This window comes from Humulus lupulus, chromosome 3 (genome assembly GCF_963169125.1).
Source record: "Humulus lupulus chromosome 3, drHumLupu1.1, whole genome shotgun sequence".
NCBI lineage: Eukaryota > Viridiplantae > Streptophyta > Magnoliopsida > Rosales > Cannabaceae > Humulus > Humulus lupulus.
Window position 1 is genome coordinate 147,461,960 of NC_084795.1, and position 20,967 is coordinate 147,482,926.

A 20,967-nucleotide genomic window follows, 5' to 3' on the forward strand; every position below is an offset into this window, starting at 1 on the left:
CCATTATTGTTTACATAAAACATAAAAACATAAACTTTAAATTTTTTAAAATACTAAGTGTGGAAATACATAAAAACATAAATTAAAAGATATCATCCTCGATCTTGCAGCAGTCCATTCAATCCAACCATCCTTAATACACATGCCAAGCTGCCACGAATCCAACCTGCCATCCAAGTTCATTTTCCTGAACCATCTAAAAAGAAAGGAATGAGCCTAATGCCCAGCAAGGAAAATCTACTAAAAACATATATGTCATAAATCATAAACATAAGACTATATCATAAAGCATATACTATAAAACATATGACGTAAAAACATATATCATATAGGACTACAATATTAATGGCCATTAACTCATTAACGTGGTATGTGATAAAACCATCTAGGTCCTCAGTCTACTAATCGAGGTAGGTTAGATCACAACTATAGTATATGATAACCCATCTAGGTCCTCTGTCTACTAATCGAGGTAGGGTCACTACAAGTAAAAATACTTTCAATAAGACCGAAAAAGTATTATCAAATATATACCATAACACTTTTTGATGTGTTAAGGAAAGCGGTGTTATAGTAGGTTGGAGTACTTTGCATAACACTTTTCCATAGTTATAGACATGTGTTATGGTATAGCCTACAATAACACTATTGTTGTGTTATTTTAATAGTTAGTTAAGTATTTCATTATGCTATTTATAAATAGATTATATAACACTTTTTTTTACTTATAATGTAGTGTTATGATACACTTTACAATAACACACTTTCTGCATTATAGGAAATAATTTGCATAACATAATTTTATGCTTATAAACCAGTGTTATTGTAAAAGATAAAAGAACACATTTTTTGTATTATTCTAATATTTGGATAAGCTTGAATTATTATTATATAAACCTTTACATTATAATGATTTTTTTATTGCTTTAATTCAAACCCGCTTCATTTAATCTACTTAAGACACCCTTAACATTGTACACATATATTTTTGAGTACCAATTATATGGTTCATAACACATATAACCAAATAATTGTGTCAAAATACATTCAAGATTATCTTAAAAACAATCCAAAAGTCTTAAGATATTCAACACTTCCTAATTAACATAAACAAAACATTCTCACAATAGTTAACAAAATAGTCTTAAACAGTTGCATATTCAAAAGTAAAGGTAGGAATTCATGATCTTCCAAATGTTAGTACACCAAAGCCTTCCAAATCAGATTTTCTTTTGCACTTCACTTGTAGAATCTGGTAAATAAAACATAAAAGAAAAACTAATGAGGTCATGAAATATCATATCATTCATCTAAAATAGTCAATAATATCATGACGCATAACCAAATTTACAATAATTGAGTTTGAATAATAAACAAGTTATTATACTACACACATTACTACAACTATCTATACTCAAGTGACCTTAGAACTTTAATTAAATGGTGCATAATATTAATTCAAGTGACCATGGACGCAGGCACCAACTAAACAAGCCAAATAGTGAAACAGTGCTGCTTCCGCTGCTAGTTTTATTTCTTTCTCTTAGAGCTATATATATATGTATGCATGTGTGTGTGTGTGTGTTTTGATATAGACATTCAATAATTCACGCCATTGTTCCAAATCTTCTTGATTAATGACAGTCAATACTCTTATCATTGTTTCACTAAACGATAATCAACTTCCACATTCTCAAGTCTTTGTATCATAGCGCATTCACTTCCACATGCAATAAAATCTATGTATACTCAAAGGATAAACACAGAGGAAAAAAAATTGACCTTAACAGTAAGCTCTACTATTGAAATGACATCTTGGAACAACCTTCTCCGAAGGCCATGCAATAATAGAGCCAACGACTTCTTGTATGGTGATCATTGAGTGGCTAGGACGAAGTAAGTATAAACATCCAAAATTATGAGTAAGAAGTACTCACTAAAAATTCAGAAGTTGTTGAGTTGATTGGCTCACCATTCTTCCTAGTATGGGCTTTCTGAAATGTTTGAACCCTAGTTATATTCCCACCTTGATTTTGTTTAGTCTGCATATTACATAGAATATCATGGAGCAAGTTAAATAGTGCAATTAGATGAACTTAAATTAAAAGATCTTTTTTTAGTTTATGAAATACCATGTCATTAATTGGTTTGTGATAAATTGGTTTGTGGTTTATATGGAGTTCATGTTAGTACTTATAAAACTTTAGTGTCAGTAAAAGAAAAAAGAAAAAAAATTGATATGATTACTGTAAGTGCCATGCAAAAAGATATTGAAGCAGAAAACCAAACTGCATTTATGGGGACTTCCTGTTTGTTGACTTTATTCCAAAGTGATGAAAATGGCATGGCTCCATCTCTAGAGAATGCATAAGCCATCCTGAAAATATAGACTATACACAATCAAACATCCCTGATGACTCATGTCATATACATACATATATGATATATATATGTGTGTGTGTTAAATAAAAGAATATAATGTTTCTTATACCTTGAGTTGCTAGTGATTGGACTCATGCCACAGAAAAAAAATTGCAACAGCAACCACTCCCAAGCAAACAATACCCCAGCACCACTACCATATCTACTCTTAAATGCTTGGTAAAATATTTCAACAATGGCATAACCACCAGAATCATTATTTTCATCCAAAAGGGATGTGATATTGGTTACAGCAAAAGTGATGCCAAGTATGTAACATAATCCAACAATGATAGAAATCCCAACAACACTAATTATACCTCTTGGTCCATTCTTATCAGCAATCTTGGTTTCTTCTGTTTATAATAAGAAAAACAAGAAGAATTAGTCTGACCCTTCTTTTATAGAGAATAAAAATTGGGGTCACTACACAAGTCAATTAGGCAAAAATGTCATATGCACCCTGGTAAGAAGTTGTTATTATATATGAAACAAGTATATACTTTTCATACCATGTGAGCAGATGCATCATAACCAGTTAGTGAATACTGACTCATCAAAAGCCCCAGAATGAAAATGTAAACCGAGTCGCCGATTCCTTGCTCATTATCAGTGTTGAAGTGAGTGAAGACATATTTGACACTAGCTCTCTCAGTGGCAATAGAAGGAATGAGGATAATAAGAATAAACACTCCTAAGTAAGTGGAAATTTCAGTAATTTTCAGTGAGAAATTGGAAAATGTATGGTATAGGCAGGAGATGGAAACTCTTGATCATACCAACAATATTCCATGCAGCAGCCAACTGTCCAAAGAAAGATAACCAAGATATGGGAAGACTATTTGTGATAGCATGAAGAAGCAAAATTCCTCCATGGAAAGCAATGACTGAGTACTTTGAGGCCTCATATCCACCACCAGTTTTTCCACCAGTTTGTGTTAAAATCAGTCTTTTTGACCCTATATAGGATAGACCAGACCCTAGCTCCTTAAAATTTGTTCTAATCAAGTTTACAAATCTATAAGTGATGGTCTCCAATGAAGAACATGTCATTTAGTCAATGACATGCCAAAGATACAAGTTTGAACCTTGTCTTTTTAAAGTATAGGAGATAAATGAAGCTAGAATAGTTTAATTCTCTGATACCATATTATGAAAGAAAATGATATTGTATTGAATTGAATGAATACATAATATAAGTGGCACCAATATATACATGCCACAAAGAAGAATCAAGACAAGTAAGATACAGTCCTATACTTAACTAAACTATCTGTTTCAACTAATTTAGGCATATAAGGTCCAGTACTAAGCTCAAAATTACTCTTAATAACTTAACTAAACTAACTGATTTAACTAAATTATATATATATATATAAGGTCTAGTGCTAAGATTAAAGTATGTGCTATACTTACTAATGGTGACTTTGTACTGTACAGGCATTACTGTCTCAGACCCCAAATGAAACTCTAAAAGCTCCAAGCCAGAGTATAAATAGTCAACTAGAAAAAAATTGAAGAAAGACATTTTCCCAAGTTAACAGTTAGAAAAAGAATATTATTACATACCAGCCAGTTATCCATGAAGCAAATGGTGACCATTTTGGGCCAGCAAGCTTGGTACTCCAATAGTAGAGACCCCCAGAAGTAAGGTAAGAAGAACAAATCTCAGCCATGGAGAAAGAACAAGCTATAAGCCAACCATAAATAAGAGACACTGAGCCACCAAACCTTAATCCATTGTTATATAGAGTGGTCACACCAGAAAGCACTGATATGATAGAGAATGAAAAGGCAAAGGAAGGACAATATTTGAGTGGGTCTATTGTTTGAAGGCATGCAAAGGTGGGCTCACTATGAAACCTTGGCAAACCTAGGAACAAATTGAGCACATTAGTAATGAATTTGTATGCATTTACAAATAAAATAGAGGGCACATTCATAATAAAAAAAATGATCAGAAAAAATTTAACAAGACAATTAAGTCACGCATATCACAAACTTGAATTTAATCAGAATAATGTTCTTACTTGTATGGAAAAAGGACAACATAAAGAAGACATCAATAGATATAACATCCTAATATAATTGTACCCTTTTTCCCTGGAAAGACTGTTTTAAGTTATACCAAATCTGACTATTGGGACAATATATATTTACAGAGCTTCCAGGAAAAATTATAATAACGTTTAGAAATTTTGGTGTTCTTATAGATTATATTTTACCTCAAACAAAGAAAATCTCAGTGCTATTTATGAAATGAAATAAACTAATAATGACATGCTTGGCAATATCCACAAAGTTCAAGCTACAAGTTGCTTGCAATTATTACCTTTTACATCTCTATCCTTCTTTTTCTTTTTGAGAACTTTCCCAAAAGATCCAAGATGTAAATATGACATGATTATAGAAATTCGATCAAGCACAGAACCATCTACACTGCAGTAACCATTTCCTGCCCAATGACAATTACATGAAGTTTTGAATAAGATGTACATTACCGAAAATAAGATTGCACAAGTGTTCAACAACTTTAAACCTTAGGCTGTGGACAGTCAGCTCTACTCCTATGCACCGTAGTCGAAATGTCATGAGAATACCCATTTTCCTGGTACAAATGGAAAAAGAAAAAGCGTCAGAGCACTAAAAATCTTATAGGAAGATTAAATTATCTGGGATAGGCCTATGGCCAAATTAATTCCCATTGCAAAACTTTGAACAAGTTTGGGTGGTAGTAGAAATATAAAAGTCAATGAAAACAACCATTATAATTTACCATGTTAAAAATAAAAGCCATTCTTCCGAGAAGGAACATTTCATTTTACTTGATAACAGTTTGGGGCTTCACTATCCATTGATAAATAGACTGAAAACACACATAAGACATATGTTAAGCAATTTATGATCTAAAAGGAATAAAATTGCTCTTTGTTTATTCAGAAAATTAATGAACATTTGTAGTCGCAATGCGAAACAACAACCGTTGATCTTCCTAGGATGCCCTGTCATAGAACAACATGAATCTGTCAGTGTAGGTATTACAATATGGCTACATTACTACCTCACATGAATTGAGAAAGAAAGAAAGAAAGAAAGAAAAAAATGGAGAAAGAAAGGCCTCTGTTTTCAAAAGCAATAGCACCCGCTAAAAAACAAAAATACAAAACAAGGAAAAGTAAACAAATATTTGAGAGGAAGAAATCAAAGGTTTTAATAGCATAAGTCTCTTCTTATTTTTCCCGAAGCATACTAACTGAGGTTTCATTAAGTGTTGTTACAGAAATAATAAATTAATATATGTCAATAATTGTCAAATCATAACAAATGAAATTCCACTTTTCCAATAAACAACCTGGAGTTGGATGTCTTAGACTTCAAGACATACTAGACCTCAAATTTGCAAAATGGATGTGTATCATATTCTCTAATACACACATGTGGCTACTAAAACTGTCAATTAGTTTTCACTTAATTTGATCGGGTCTAAAATGGCATCCTTGTTAAATAAAAAACAAAATTAAGAGCTTTTACCCACATTCATCCTAAAGCAAAAAATAATTATAATAATAAATTAATTAGCATCTACATAGTCAGAATCGACAAAACATGGCAGACTATAATGGCTCTTGAAGTTGCAACAAAGAATATGCAAGTTACCTAGGTTGTTTTCCATCACTTTCCTCGCCAGAATCTGGCTTCTTGTCGATTTCACTCCGAATTTTATTAAGTAAAGCATAATCCAATTCTTTCACCACGGGTGAGTATGCTCCACATCACCTGAGCAAAAGATAGAAGGGTTTTCAACTATAACAGCTAAGCATCTCTAAATAATATACTTCATACACAACACCAAATAAGATACCCAAAATGAAGAAGGACATGATCTTTTCAAATTAAGCAAAACCCATTATGAAACTAAAGAAACAAGTAACATATTTATCTCTAAGATTCAAGACCAACCCAAACAAAGAAGTTTAAATGATAAACAATAACACAAACCTCTGAGGTACTTGATTTGCAAATGAAACACAACAAAATGCCCAAAAATCTAGCTGAAATGCTAAAATGCCCAAAAATCAAGCTTAAATCTTCAAAAAATCAATCAAAACTTGGGAGTAATAATCAAAACTTGCAACAGATTATTGGGTAAATAAATCATCATCATTCATATAAAAATACCTCAGCCATCAAGGATAAAGCAGTCTGGAATCTCAAACCTCAAGCCACCGACGGGGTCACGCCAATGTTGCGAGGAAGATTTTGGCGTCGCAAGGACGATGCCTCGTCTTAGTGCAGCTACTTCTGCTGTGAGGTAATCATCTTAAGAAAACACAAGAATCATTAAGTACATAAAGGCCAAACCAACAATAGGCATGAATATAATTATGATGGAGATGGACGTTGAATTGTGGGATGGAGAAGCTATCAGGCAAAGTGTTTTTGGCGAGAGAAAAGAATGAATAGAGATATGAATACTCAATACACCTTTAACTTTGATAGAAAGCTCCCCTGAAATTAAAGCACCAAAACCACAGTTCTTGAACCTTAAAGTGTTTGGGGACTGATGAGGAGAAGCCAAGAGGTGTGAGTACGTGATCAGAACCGCCGAAGACGGAGCCGAACGACTGGAAACGTCGAAGAGACGACCGTTGTACACAGAGCAGTGGGCTGACTTCAGAGACACCGTAGGCGATTGGAAACACTGTCGATGATTGTAGGAGTGGAACAAGATATTTTTGCCTTGGAAACACAGTCGATGATCGTAGGCAATAGAAAATTTTTAGAGGTTTGGAAATAAAAAAGTAAAAGGTAGATGATAACTTTACAAGGAATACGCGGGCTCCAAAATTTTTGTACCGCCATTTTTTTTCTTTTCCACCTATTATTTTATTATTTGATATATCAAAATAATTTTTCAATAGTATTATATTCATATGTTATGAAAAGGGGTATTTGGTGTAGTGGGTAAATCATAACTCTAAACGACGAAAATGATAAAATTTATTGGGGCTTGTTATCTAAGCAAGTCATATGCCAAGTGACTACAAAACATATATCATATCACATATCATATCATAGCATAAAACATATCATAACATAAACATATAAACACATATAATCTAACCTATTTTCCTTACCAAAAACCGGGATATGGAGACAAGAAACCATGAGTTTTCTAAAGAAATGGAGATGAAAAAGAGAACTAAACCATCAAAGTAGAAACTTACCGAAAAACCTTAAGCTTCAAAATGCTTAAACACCTAACCAAGAGTCATAACAATGAGTTAGGATCCGAATGAAACCAAAAGAAAACTAAAGAACCATGAAGAACAGAAATTAAGGATAAGAATACCTTGGATGAACTATGACTTTGATCTACACCTCGATACCGAAATAATACTCTATCTTACTTCCCAAGTGTTTAAAAAAGCTTAGATTGGAAAAGCTTTAACCCAAAACACAAGTTTCTCTCTATAGTAACCTTAGCAGCTTGGAGGCCGGAACAATGCTTGAATGATGAGTGAAATGGCTGAGTACTAGGTCCTATTTATAGAGTTCAAGGAGTGAAAATAACCCCATTTAAAATGAATATAAAATGAAAAATATTTGAATTTTCGTTCAACAGATGCCCAGAACTCGGTGAAAATCGTTCAAGAGAAAGTCCAAGTGGTTAAGGCTGTTTTTAAATTTAAATCCTCAAGTTACAAAAATTGACTCCCAAAGGTGCTATATCGCCTAGACCTTTACCCCGAGCCTTCGTGCTTCCGTTCGTGTGAAGTCGACGTGTTTTCCGTATGTCCCGTAGGCGATATATCAGCCCCTATAGTTGCAATATATCGGCATACGTTGATATATAAAACACGTATTTGCTCTTTTTTAGCATATTTTGAATTGATTAAACAACTTTGACTGAGTAAAAATGTGATCCTAACAGTTGCTGGAAGGTTCTAGAGCTTCTAGATCTTTCTTTTAATTAAACTATTCATTAAAAAATACTTAAATCCTTAATAAGCATGCTTGTGACAAGTGTCACGCTCTTAATAATTCTTTCTAAACCTGACGTTATAATTAATATTTCTAAATTATAAGTTAAACTTATAAAATCCATAACTGTTGCTATGAGTTTCCAACTAAGTCCCGGCTTGAACCAAAATCCATGGAAACTAACATACTACAAGCTACTACTACTACTACTACTATCTAGCTAAGTAAAATTCTGAGACACTACAATTCTCCCCTACTTAAAAGAATTTCATCCCCAAAATTTACTTACCAAAGAATTACAGATATCGTGCTAAGATTTCTTCCTCCAACTCCCACGTTGCCTCCCGTTCTGAACTATTACTCCATAGGACTTTGACTATCGGAATACTTTTAGACAGTAATTCCTTCATCCCTCTATCTAGGATGCTAACCAGTCGTTCCTCATAACTCAAGTCTTTCTAGAGTGCTATCGTATCGTAGTTGAGGACGTGAGATGGGTCTGACACATATCTACACAGCATCGAGATGTGACACACATTGGGGCTATCTGCTAGAGCTGGCGGTAGGGCTAATCTATATGCAACTATTCCCACCTTGTCAAATATCTCAAAAGGACCTATAAACCGGGGACTAAGTTTTCCTCTCTTCCTAAACTGCTTCACATCTTTCATCGGATATATCTTTAAGAAGACTTGATCTCCAACTTTGAATTCCACATCTCACTGCTTGGCATCCACATAACTTTTCTGTCAGCTCTGAGCAACGAGCATATGCTTTCTAATCACCGCCACTGCATCCTGAGCCTCTCTAACAGTTTCAGGTCCAAGAAGATGTCTTTCTCCTACCTCATCCCAATGTAGTGGCGATCGACACTTCCTTCCATAAAGTAACTCATAGGGTGTCATACCAATCGTTGCCTGGTAGCTATTGCTGTAGGAGAATTCTATAAGTGGAAAATACTTATGATCCTCTGAAGTCTAGTACACAAGTGTGCAACATATCTTCCAAAATTTGTATGGTATGCTCGGACTGACCGTCGGTCTAAGGATGAAATGTTATGCTAAGACTTAACTTGGTACCCATGGCTTGCTGCAAGCTTCCCCAAAATCTCGATGTAAACACCGATCCTCTATCTGATACTATGGTCTTAGGGATTCCATGTAGTCGTACTATTTATCTAACATAAATGTCTGCGTACTGGTATGTAGTGTATGTAGTCTCAACAGGTAGGAAGTGAGCTGACTTGGTTAGTCTTTCTACCAGTGCCCAAGCCGAGTCTTGCTGCTTATTTGTTTGTGGTAATCCTTTCACGAAGTCCATAGCTATATCTTCCCACTTCCATTCTGGAATACTAAGCGGTTGCAATAAGCCTACACAGGTCTGATGTTTCGCTTTCACTTGCTGGCATACTAAGCATTTGGACACATATTCTGCTACATCTTTCTTCATTCTTAGCCACCAATATAGTGCCTTAAGGTCATGAGTCATCTTGGTCGATCCTGGGTGAAATGAGTAGGGGGTAGTGCATGCCTCATTTAAATTCATCATCTTAATTCCATGATCATTTGTCACGCACACATGTTCCTTATATCTCAAGAACCCTGTCTTGATATAGAGAAATTTGTGGCCTTGCCTTCTTTTACTGCAACCATATGTGATACTAACGTGTCATCATGCCCTTGCCCAATCCGTATATTTTCTAATAGATTTGATTGGATGGAAAAGTTACAAAGTTGACCAATAACTACTTCTATTCCGGCATTGATCAGCTCTTGCTGAAGCGACCTTTCTATTCTGTATAACGCTGCTAGATTTCCGTAACTCTTCCTGCTTAGTGCACCAGCAACTACATTTGCTTTTCTTGGGTGGTAAAGGATTTCACAGTCATAATCCTTTACTAGTTCTAACCACCTAAGTTTCCTCATGTTGAGCTCTTTCTGTGTGAAGAAATATTTTAAGCTCTTGTGGTCCGTATAAGCCTCACACCGTTCTCCATAAAGATAGTGGTGCCAGATTTTCAATGCGAAGACCACTGCTGCCAACTCCATATCGTGCGTTGGATAGCGTTGCTCATATTCCTTCAGCTGCCATGAGGCGTAGGCTATCACTCTATCATTTTGCATCAGCACACAACCCAAACCTTCCTTCGATGCATCACAGTATACTACAAACTTTTCATTGGGTGTCGATACAAAAAGTACTGGTGCTTAGCATAACTTATCCTTGAGCAATTGGAAACTCTCTTGACATCTATCTGTCCAGTTGAACCTTTGTTGTTTTTGGGTCAGGTTGGTAAGCGGAGTGACTATCTTAGAAAAACCTTCTACAAACCTCCGATAATAGCCTGCTAGCTCGAGAAAACTTCTAACTTCTCATGCATTCTTAGGTCTTTGCCAATCCTTCACAGCCTCTACCTTAGCTGGGTCTACAATAAATCCATCTTTGGATACTATATGGCCGAGGAACGCTACTTGCAAAAGCCAAAATTCGCACTTCTTGAACTTGGCATATAGTTGATGCTCCTTCAATTGCAGCATGGTCATTCTTAAATGTTCCCGGTGCCCGACTTTGTCCTTGGAGTACACCAAAATATCATCAATGAACACTACGACGAATTTGTCCAAGTAATCCTTGAAGACCTGATTCATTAAATCCATAAATGCGGCTGGAGCATTGGTAAAACCAAAAGACATAACTAGAAACTCATAATGTCCGTATCGAGTTCTAAAAGCTATCTTTGGAATATCTTCTTCCTGTACCCTGAGCTGGTGATACCCGGACCGTAGATCATTCTTAGAAAACACGGTCGCTCCTCGGAGTTGATCAAATAAGTCATCGATCCGGGGTAGCGGGTACTTATTCTTAATTGTCTCCTTATTCAGCTCGCGGTAATCTATACACATCTGCATGCTTCCACCCTTCTTCTTCACATATAGAACCGGTGCTCCCCATGGCGAATAGCTTGGTCTAATGAAACCTAAGTCTAAGAGTTCTTGCAATTGCATCTTCAACTCCTTGAGTTCGATAGGTGTCATCTGGTATGGTGCCTTTGTGATAGGTTTGGTTCCTAGTACTAGTTCGAATGTGAAGTCAATTTCCCGAGTCGGTGGCAATCTTGGTAAGTCATCGGGAAATATTTCTGGAAATTCCTTTATAATGTGAGCGTCTCTAACCTTTAGTGGTGTTTCCTTTGCCACATTCATGACGCTTGCTAAGAATGCGTGACATCCTTTCTCTATCATCCTTTGAGCTTTGAGAGATGAGATAAGAGGTGGTCATAGTCCTGAAACCTTTCCCATAAAACATTGTCTCTGACCGTCAAGAGTTTCAAACATCACTTTCTTGCGTCTACCGTCGATGGTTGCGCCATGCCTTGCTAGCCAATCCATTCCTAGTATTACATCAAAGTCTTTGATTTCTAGTTCTATCAGGTCTCCCTCTAGTTCTATGTCCTCAATTTTGATCGGTACTCCTCGTACTATCCGTGATGATAGGACTACTTTGCCCGAAGGAAATTCCGTCACAAACCTAGTTCTAAATCATTCACAAGGCTTGTCTAATTTCTCCATCATTCCTAACAAGATATACGAGTGTGTTGCTCCCAAATCAAATAATACTAAACATATATTATCGAGGATAGGAATTTGACCTGTGACCACTTTGTTACTAGCTTCAGCTTCTCCCTGGGTCAAGGCAAAGACACTGGCTGGAACCATCTTGTTGTCCCTTTTCTCTTCTTGCTTGAGTTGTGGACATTCCCTCTTCTGATGTCCTTCATGGCAACAATTGTAACATCCTCTGGTGTTTACACGACACTCCCCAGGATGTTTCTTTTAGCATTTGGAGCACTGCAGGTATTCTACATAACCCGACCTATTGTTTCCATTGCTAGTCCGTGCTCTTTTGTCATTGTCGGCCTGCTTACTATCAAGATGCCTTCTCTTCTGGCCATTATTGTAGCTATGCTAATGGTTGTTGTTAGGGTTCTGACGATTCTGAGGTTGATTCTACTGCTTAGGTTCAAGCTTGCTGGCCTCCTCCTTACTAACATTTCCCTGAAGCCTTTCCTATTCTCTAGCTGTTTATAAAGAATCAGCATAAGAAGTGGTTCCAGGATTTGCTAGCTCGACTCCTAACTCAATCTTTGGTCTAGGTTCCCTAGTGAACTTGGTGACCCTCAAGAAGTCGGTTGGGACCAATTCTGGTGCGAACTTGGCTAGTTGGTCAAACTGTCGAGCATACTCTACTACCGATAAGTTGCCCTGCTTGAGACTGGAGAATTCTTCCACCATCATGGCGATGACTGCCAAGTTATAGTACTTCATGTGAAAGAGCTCCACAAATCTATTCCATGTCATGGTGGCGACGTCGTGAGTTTGCTGCACTGAATCCCACTAGATTATGGCATCCTTCTTCAGAAGAGACAAAATGCAAGATATGCGATCTGCGTTGCCGAGGTTCATGTGTGCATGGATTGGCTTTACATTCATGATCCATTCTTCTGCCTCGAAGGGGTCGGTTATCCCTTCAAAGTTTGGAGTGTGTTTCTTACGGAACCGCTCATAGACTGGTTCTAAGTACTAAGCTAGGTAAGGCGCATAATTCGCCATTGGCCATCTCCCATACAGACTTACTTGCTGGGGTGCCTGAACCGCTGGCTGAGGCTGCTGTAGCGGCTGAGGCTGGGGCTGAGTCTATTTTCATTATTGCTGCAACAATTCTTCCACTTGTTGCTGTAGCCGGACAATTTTAGCGGTGTTGTCAACCGGAGGTGGTGCACTTCTATTAGCAGCAGCATTGGCAGCACGCGTTCCCCTTCTTCAGACTGGAGGGGCTTCGTTAGTCTCATTGGCGGCACTGGAGGCATTGCCGCCTATGCGTGCAGACCTTCTAAGCGACATCTTCAACAAAGTTCTAACAATTAAGAAAAACATATTAGAACTTACCCTAATAGGCTCTAAGGCAAAACTTAGTCTAAGCAAACATAACTCAGACCTATCAGTTATGATTTTTTATGAAAAATTATGTAAGCCTTCTTTATAATTAGGGTGTGTTTCTATACATAGAAAATTAGCCATCTTTATTATTTTCCAAGTCTGTTTCTAATTATCCTATATGACTTAATTCTTAGGATCGAAACTCGTCGCTGTTCCAAAGTTAACCATATTGAGGGAAGGTTGGGATCAGTAAAATCGTTCCCACTACTATGGCCACCTAAACTCTCAATACAGAACCCGGTTCATTGATTTGTATCCACCCTCACTGAACTTGGTCATTATTTATTGAATTTATTATTTATTATGATTGTAAAAAAAATCAAACGCATACATGTCATTCAAAAATAACAACTTTATTCATTTGGAAAAAGGTTTTCACTAAGTACAATCATAAATGCAAAAATAATTAAATAAAGAAATAAATAATCTAAACTAACATAACTAGGGTTAATCTAAAAATCAAGATCTTCTACATCTGACCCTTCATCTAACATGTCATCATCTATTTCTTTATAGTCATCATTATCTTGAGCCTCAAAACTACCTTGGGGAAGATTCATGAAGATGCTATGCTTTTGTTCATTAGTGAATTGAAATTCCAAGTTAGAGGTAAACCTCAGTATAAGGAAATAATTTCTCATGGCTACTGGTAAATCATCCTCATCATCTAAAGTCTCCCATATTTCTTCTAATGTTGAAATTACAGAAGGAAAATCTTTAAAAAACCTAATTACTAGGACATATTGTTCCGTAGCTCTCATCATGATTTGCTTAGTAGTCTGAAGGTGAAATATCTCTTTGTGGAATAAGATTAGTCTCTGAGTGATTCTTTCTAATACTCCTATTGTATTTCTTGGCTCTCTAATCCCTTTTAATGCCTTAATGGCTCGGATATCCTAATAGGTCAAGGCTCCATCTATTTTTTTTAACTAAAAACATATCGACTAAAACGTTAGCTATTAACATAAACATAATAATCATAACATAAACACTTACATTGGCGGTTAGATCCGAGCTTGTGCGTGTGTATCAAGGAGAACTTCATGTATATGAACTATTTCTATGATACCAACTGTAATGCCCCGACTATTTCTAAGACCTCGAACCATTAAAAACTACTATACATAACTACTAGTTTGGGATACATACATAAGAAATAACATAACTTTATTTAAAACCCAAAATATTGTACGAAATACAAAATAAAGTATGGGTAGCCATTATTGTTTACATAAAACATAAAAACATAAACATTAAATTGTTTAAAATACGAAGTGCAGAAATACATAAAAACATAAATTAAAAGACATCATCCTCGATCTTACAGCAGTCCATTCCATCCATCCATCCTCATTACACATGCCAAGCTGCCACGAATCCGACCCGCCTTCCAAATTCATTTTCATGCACCATCTAAAAAGAAAGGAATGAGCCTTATGCCCAGCAAGGAAAATCTACTAAAAACATAGATGTCATAAATCATAAACATAAGACTATATCATAAAGCATATACTATAAAACATATGACGTAAAAACGTATATCATATAGGACAACAATATTAATCGAGGTAGGGTAAATCATAAACGTATGTGATAAAACCATCTAGGTCCTCAGTCTACTAATCGAGGTAGGTTAGATCACAACTATAGTATATGATAACCCATCTAGGTCATCTGTCTACTAATTGAGGTAGGGTTAATCATAACTCTAAACCATGAAAATGATAAAAATTCTTGGGGCTTTCTATCTAAGCAAGCCATATGCCCAAGCGACTACAAAACATATATCATATCACAAATCATATCATAGCATAAAACATATCATAACATAAACATATAAACACATATAATCTAACCTATTTTCCTTACGAAAAATCGGGATATGGAGACAAGAACGGGATTGGGACACTCCTAAAACCAACAGTAAAACCATGAGTTTTCTAAAGAAATGGAGATGAAAAAGAGAACTAAACCATCAAAGTGGAAACTTTCCAAAAAACCTTAAGTTTCAAGGAGCTTAAACACCCAACCAAGAATCATAACAATGAGTTAGGATCTGAATGAAACCAAAAGAAAACTAAAGAACCATGAAGAACTGAACTTAAGGATAAGAATACCTTGGATGAACTATGACATTGATCTACACCTCGATACCGAAATAACACTCTATCTTACTTCCCAAGTGTTTAGAAAAGCTTAGATTGGAAAAGCTTTTAACCCAAAACCCAAGTGTTTCTCTCTATAGTAACCATAGCAGCTTGGAGGCTCTCAACAATGCTTGAATGATGAGTGAAATACTTGGAGGCTCAGTACTAGGTCCTATTTATAGAGTTCAAGGAGTGAAACTAACCCCTTTTAAAATGAATAAATAAATGAATATAAAATAAAAAGGAATTGAATTTTTGTTCAATAGATGCCCAGAACTCAGTCAAAATCGTTCAAGAGTAAGTCCAAGTGGTTAAGGCTGTTTTTAAATTTAAATCTTCAAGTTACAAAAATTGACTCCCAAAGGTGCTATATCACCTACCATGGGCGATATATCGCCTGGACCTTTACCCTGAGCCTTCGTGCTTCCGTTCGTGCGAAGTCGACGTGTTTTTTGTATCTCCCGTAAGCAATATATCAACCCCTATAGCTGCGATATATCGACATACGTTGATATATCAAACACATATTTGCACTTTTTCAGCATATTTTGAATAAATAAACAACTTTGACTGAGTAAAAATATGATCCTAACAACTGCTGGAAGGTTCTAGAGCTTCTAGATCTTTCTTTTAATTAGACTATTCATAAAAAAATACTTAAAGCCTTAATAAACATGCGTGTGACAAGTGTCACGCTCTTAATAATTCTTTCTAAACCTTACATTATAATAAATAATATTTCTAGGACCAGCAACATAATCAACCTTATGTTATAATTAATATTTCTAAACTATAGGTTAAACTTAAAAAATCCATAACTGTTGCTATGAGTTTCCAACTAAGTCCTGGCTTGAACCAAAATCCACGGAAACTAACATACTACAAGCTACTGCTAGCTACTACCACATCTATCTAGCTAAGTAAAATTCTGAGACACTACACAAATATCTTAGCAAACCTTGAATTTTTGAGACTTAGTTTCTTGGTTCTTGTAAGGACCTTATAACTCTCTCAATAGTTTTCCAATGTTTGATACTTGGATTGCATGTAAACATGCTTAGTTTACTTACTGCATATGAAATATCCACTCTTGTACAATGAGCAACATACAGTAGACTCCATAATACACTTGTTGGTTTTATTACATGTATGTGAGTGCAACGAAAGTGTGACATCTCATATTACAACACTTTTTAAATAAATAAGTTGCTTAATTATGATGTATAAGGATCACCATAATAACTTTTTATAACTAGAATGGGATCATCTCATGTATATGGATCAATTAAAATTAACATAGAGGATCGATTAGAATTTTACTCTTGAAGTGCATATCCAAAGCATAAAACTTCTTCTCCTATGCATGTGGCTTCAAAAGTGCATAGAGAGTTGCTTGACCACTTATCTTCCAAACTATGACGTGCACAATACAAGGAGAATGAGTGGTCTACTTTGTCAATGGTGATTTTCTATACACATTTTCGTGTCTACGATCATGAGAGTGTGTATCCTTTGTGTAATGTATAAATCCAACACACAAAGGAAGTGTTCTTCATCGAGTCGGCTTGAACACTATGGAGAAAGGAAAAGTGAGAGTATTTTTTTCTTCTCAAGAAAATCTAACCCTAACCCATGTAGAATAAAAGAGAAGGCAGGTCAAGAAAAAGCCTACCAATCTTGGAGCAAGCCTTGGCCCATCACACTTCCTTTGAACTGTGCTAGGGCGTCCACCATTGTAGCGTCCCAAATTTGCTAATAGGGCTTAGGGCCTTGATTAGTGTGCCTGGAGGGCAACAAGTGATTTATTATTTGAATATGTGAATTTGATGAGTATGTGATTAGAAATGCATGTTTAGGTGAATTAAATATGCATGTGGGCCCCATTTAGCTTTTAGGGGCATGTTTGTAATTTTAGCCCATTGAAGGCATAAATGTAATATTTCTGTATATTGTGATTGTCACCACGTGTGAGTGGTGATATATTTTGGATGCACGATCCGAGACAGTCCTAGGGGCGGTTTAGCTTGGAAGTCACAACGGGACCTGAAGCCCAACTCGGGGCAAGTCAAGGGGTATTTCGGGTGTTAGACATTTTATTAGGTTATCGAGTTATGAAAATAAACATTTGGAGATATATTTGAAGTTAGAACGTATAGGAGAGAATATTCGAGAGATTTACCATTTTGCCATCGGGGACGTTTTTGGTACCCTGAGCCATGGAGGTAACTTAAGTGACGTAGGATAAGTAAGAGAAACATAAGAAACACTGAGGAGCTTGGCATAAACTGACCCTCTCCCTATCACTCGGTTTCTCTCTCTCTTTGGGAGCTTGAAGGCTAAGGAAAGTTCTAGGAAAAATTGAGCTAGGAATTCAGAAATCTAAGGCTTGGATTATGGGAGGAGTAAGCTTGGGAAGTTGAAGAACAAGTGTGTCCTCAATTCATCTTCGAGGTAAGAGGTTTAGTATTAAAATTGTCTGAGTTTATGCTAAGTTTTGCAAAAGTTACAAGTTTCTGCATGTAAGTTGAATAGTGGATCACTCTTGATTATTTAGATGAGTTTTGAGATTAGTTTTGTTAGGTTTTGCTGCTGTGGTCATTCTAGAATTATTGTAATGATTAAATTGAGATGTGGGATTGATTTTGGGGTAAATTGGCTGGGTTTTGGTTGTGAAAATGGGATATTTTTCTAGGTTCGAAGGGTCGGGCCGCGACATTGTTCTTGGTGAGCCGCGACCCTCTAGAACGTTTGAGAGGCTAGGAAGAGGGGCGAGCTGCGGCACCGTATAGGTTGGGTCATGGCGCGCATAGGCAAGAATGGAGGCTGAGCCTCTAGTAGATGCAGGCCGCGGCATAGGGCCTTGGGGCCACGTCACTTAGTGGGATTTTGGACCCCAAGAAGGTTTTAGGCTTGAGAATCCAAAAGTTAAGGCTCGGGATGGATTGATAGAATTCAAGGTCCGGGAGACTACAATTATAACCCAAAGTAATTTAATGGATTAGAACTTGATGGATGGATGTTGTTGATACGATGTGACTAGGTTTTCAGCAAGGCTCGGACTAGAGGACTGTGCTGGGAAAATCGGTGCTCGGAAAGCTCAGGACACATGTAAGAAAACTTTTGTACCCATAGAGCAGGGTGTGGCCCTATAGTATTTATTGCAGGGCACGACCCTATGTCATTGTGTTGAAGGGCGTAGCTCTATTAATTATGTTTGTATTTGCTTAAGTATTTGTCATGTTTATGCTATGTGTTGCATATTTGTAAATGTACGGAATGGATCGGGAACGGCGAAGGTGGAGAACGGCAAGGGGCTGGGAGTAGCGTTAAGCACGCATAGTGCAAGTTGCCAGGGTAAGACCCTTATTAGATACCTGAGATTTCCTCACGATGTAGACCGCGAACCCAGGGCCTGGTAAAGCGCCTAGGACGTCATGGCCATTATGTGTTTAGCCTGTTGGCGGCTTTGTTATATGCTGATTGATAGATATGCATATGTTTATTGCTTGTGTGGAGTTTTATTACTGGGCTTCGGCTCACGGGTGCTCTATGGTGCAGGTAAGGGCAAGGGAAAGGTTGATCAACCATGAGTACAGAGATCGTGAAGTGGCGTGTACATGTTTGGCCTGCCTGGCTGCCACGGCCAGGGGTATTTTTGGGAGATGTTTTGTATTAAACCAAATTTTGTCCGTTAGTCGACTGTAATCATATTTTGAGTGGTAATTATTCCTAAATGGTGTATTGGGATCCCAAATGTATAACGCTTTATAATTTCAATGAATGGTTACATTTTCAAATTATATGATTTTTATTACAGTTTAGCTACACTTTTAACCTAAAACCTCGATTAGCGAGTTAATTGGACATTTAAAACTCACTTAATAACGACTCAAAGGAAGTACGGTATTACAACTTGGTATCAAAGTGAGCCAAGGTTTATGGTTCCTAGAGATTGACTGAACATGTATGCCCACTGTCAGTGACAAGCTCGACTCAGGGTTGGTTGGTAATGATTGAATTATATACTTGATTATGTGTTTAAATGCCCTGTTTGCCTGGTTATTTTATATAGAGCATGATGAATGTGTTAACATATGCATGATGCCAGGGCATGGCCCCATGAGTGGTGTATGCTATTTGTGTATTGTGGACGGCTGTTATGGTTGGTTGTTGTGAAAAGGTAGGTGATTTAGGATGTTGTTATCATGCCTGATGAGCAGCGTCTTTGATTGCAGGCATATTGTTGAGATGCCTCGACAATCATCTAGACTCCGTGGCAGTAGGGCCGAGGATGACAACCAGGGTCAGGACCCTCCACTTGCCCCATAGAATTGGCAACAGATGTTTGCCAAAATGGAAGCTAGACTGCATCGAACAGAGGAAGAACTTCAAGAGTTGACGCAACATGCGCCTCCTTAGGGCACTGGGTTACAAGTTCAGCAGGCTGTGACGTCAGTGCTAGTTCAGCCTGTTATGGAGAATAGGTGGGAAACTTTGTATGAGAGGTTCAGGAAGCAGCATCCTCCCACCTTCGAGGGTGGACCAGACCCACTGCGGGCAGAGCAGTAGATGAATATGACTTCCTCTATCCCGGATTTCATGAGGGTGGAAGGGAATGAGAAGGTAGGTTGTGCCAGCTACATGTTCAGAGAGGATGCTCACATCTGGTTGGATGTAGTGACTCAGAGAAGAAATGTTGTAGTTATGACCTGGGAAGAATTCAAAAGAATCTTTAATGAGAAATATTACAGTGTTGCAGTCCGAGCTGTGAAGGTTGACGAATTTATACCTCTCTCAGAACCGGTTGACAGTTACTGAGTATGCTTTGAGATTTGACCGGTTGGCGAAGTTCACACTGGATTTGGTGCCGACTGATGCGACAAGAAGGGATTGGTTTGTACGGGGGTTGAATGTCATGATCGCGCCATGATGTTAAGATTACTTTGGATCCAGAGACTACTACATATGCTCAGGTAGTGGACAAGGCCCTTACAACTGAGGGGGCCGAGGATCAGATTTTGAGAGAGGGTGCTGGTAGGCGCGATGCCTGGAGGACAGTGCCTCCTTTTACTGAATCTAGTCAGGGTAGTGGCCCCAGTGAACAGAAGAGAAAGGTCCCAAATTCATTTGCTCCTCCTAGCTCGGATAGGAGGGCATGGGGTGCTTTTAGCAGCTGTCAGGGCGGAAGTGACAACTGGAGGAGTTTCCCAGTGTATCCTCAGTGCAGACGACAACATCAGGGAGAATGCAGGATCAGGGCCTGCTTTATCTGTGGGAGTGTCAATCATCTCAAGAAGGACTGCCCACAAGCCAAGAAAGAAGAGCCGAATTAGGGCGGTGGTCTCGCTCCTACCAGAGTATTCACCTTGACTCAGATTGAGGCTGAGGCTAGCCCCTCAATTGTGACAGGTCAGATT

General features: G+C 37.3%; 1 protein-coding gene across 1 annotated transcript in view; it reads right to left on the reverse strand.

The window, feature by feature from the left end:
- Positions 1-2,193: 2,193 nt before the first annotated feature.
- LOC133825127 (amino-acid permease BAT1-like) overlaps positions 2,194-20,967 on the reverse strand; it is a 32,469-nt gene continuing 13,695 nt past the window's right edge. The window contains exons 4-11 of the mRNA XM_062258115.1: positions 5,247-5,287; positions 4,923-5,029; positions 4,754-4,876; positions 3,987-4,294; positions 3,201-3,453; positions 2,932-3,115; positions 2,492-2,779; positions 2,194-2,377 (exon numbers count right to left, since the gene is read on the reverse strand). Coding sequence (XP_062114099.1) covers positions 2,194-2,377; positions 2,492-2,779; positions 2,932-3,115; positions 3,201-3,453; positions 3,987-4,294; positions 4,754-4,876; positions 4,923-5,029; positions 5,247-5,287 — 1,488 coding nt within the window. The remainder of the gene's footprint in view (positions 2,378-2,491; positions 2,780-2,931; positions 3,116-3,200; positions 3,454-3,986; positions 4,295-4,753; positions 4,877-4,922; positions 5,030-5,246; positions 5,288-20,967) is intronic.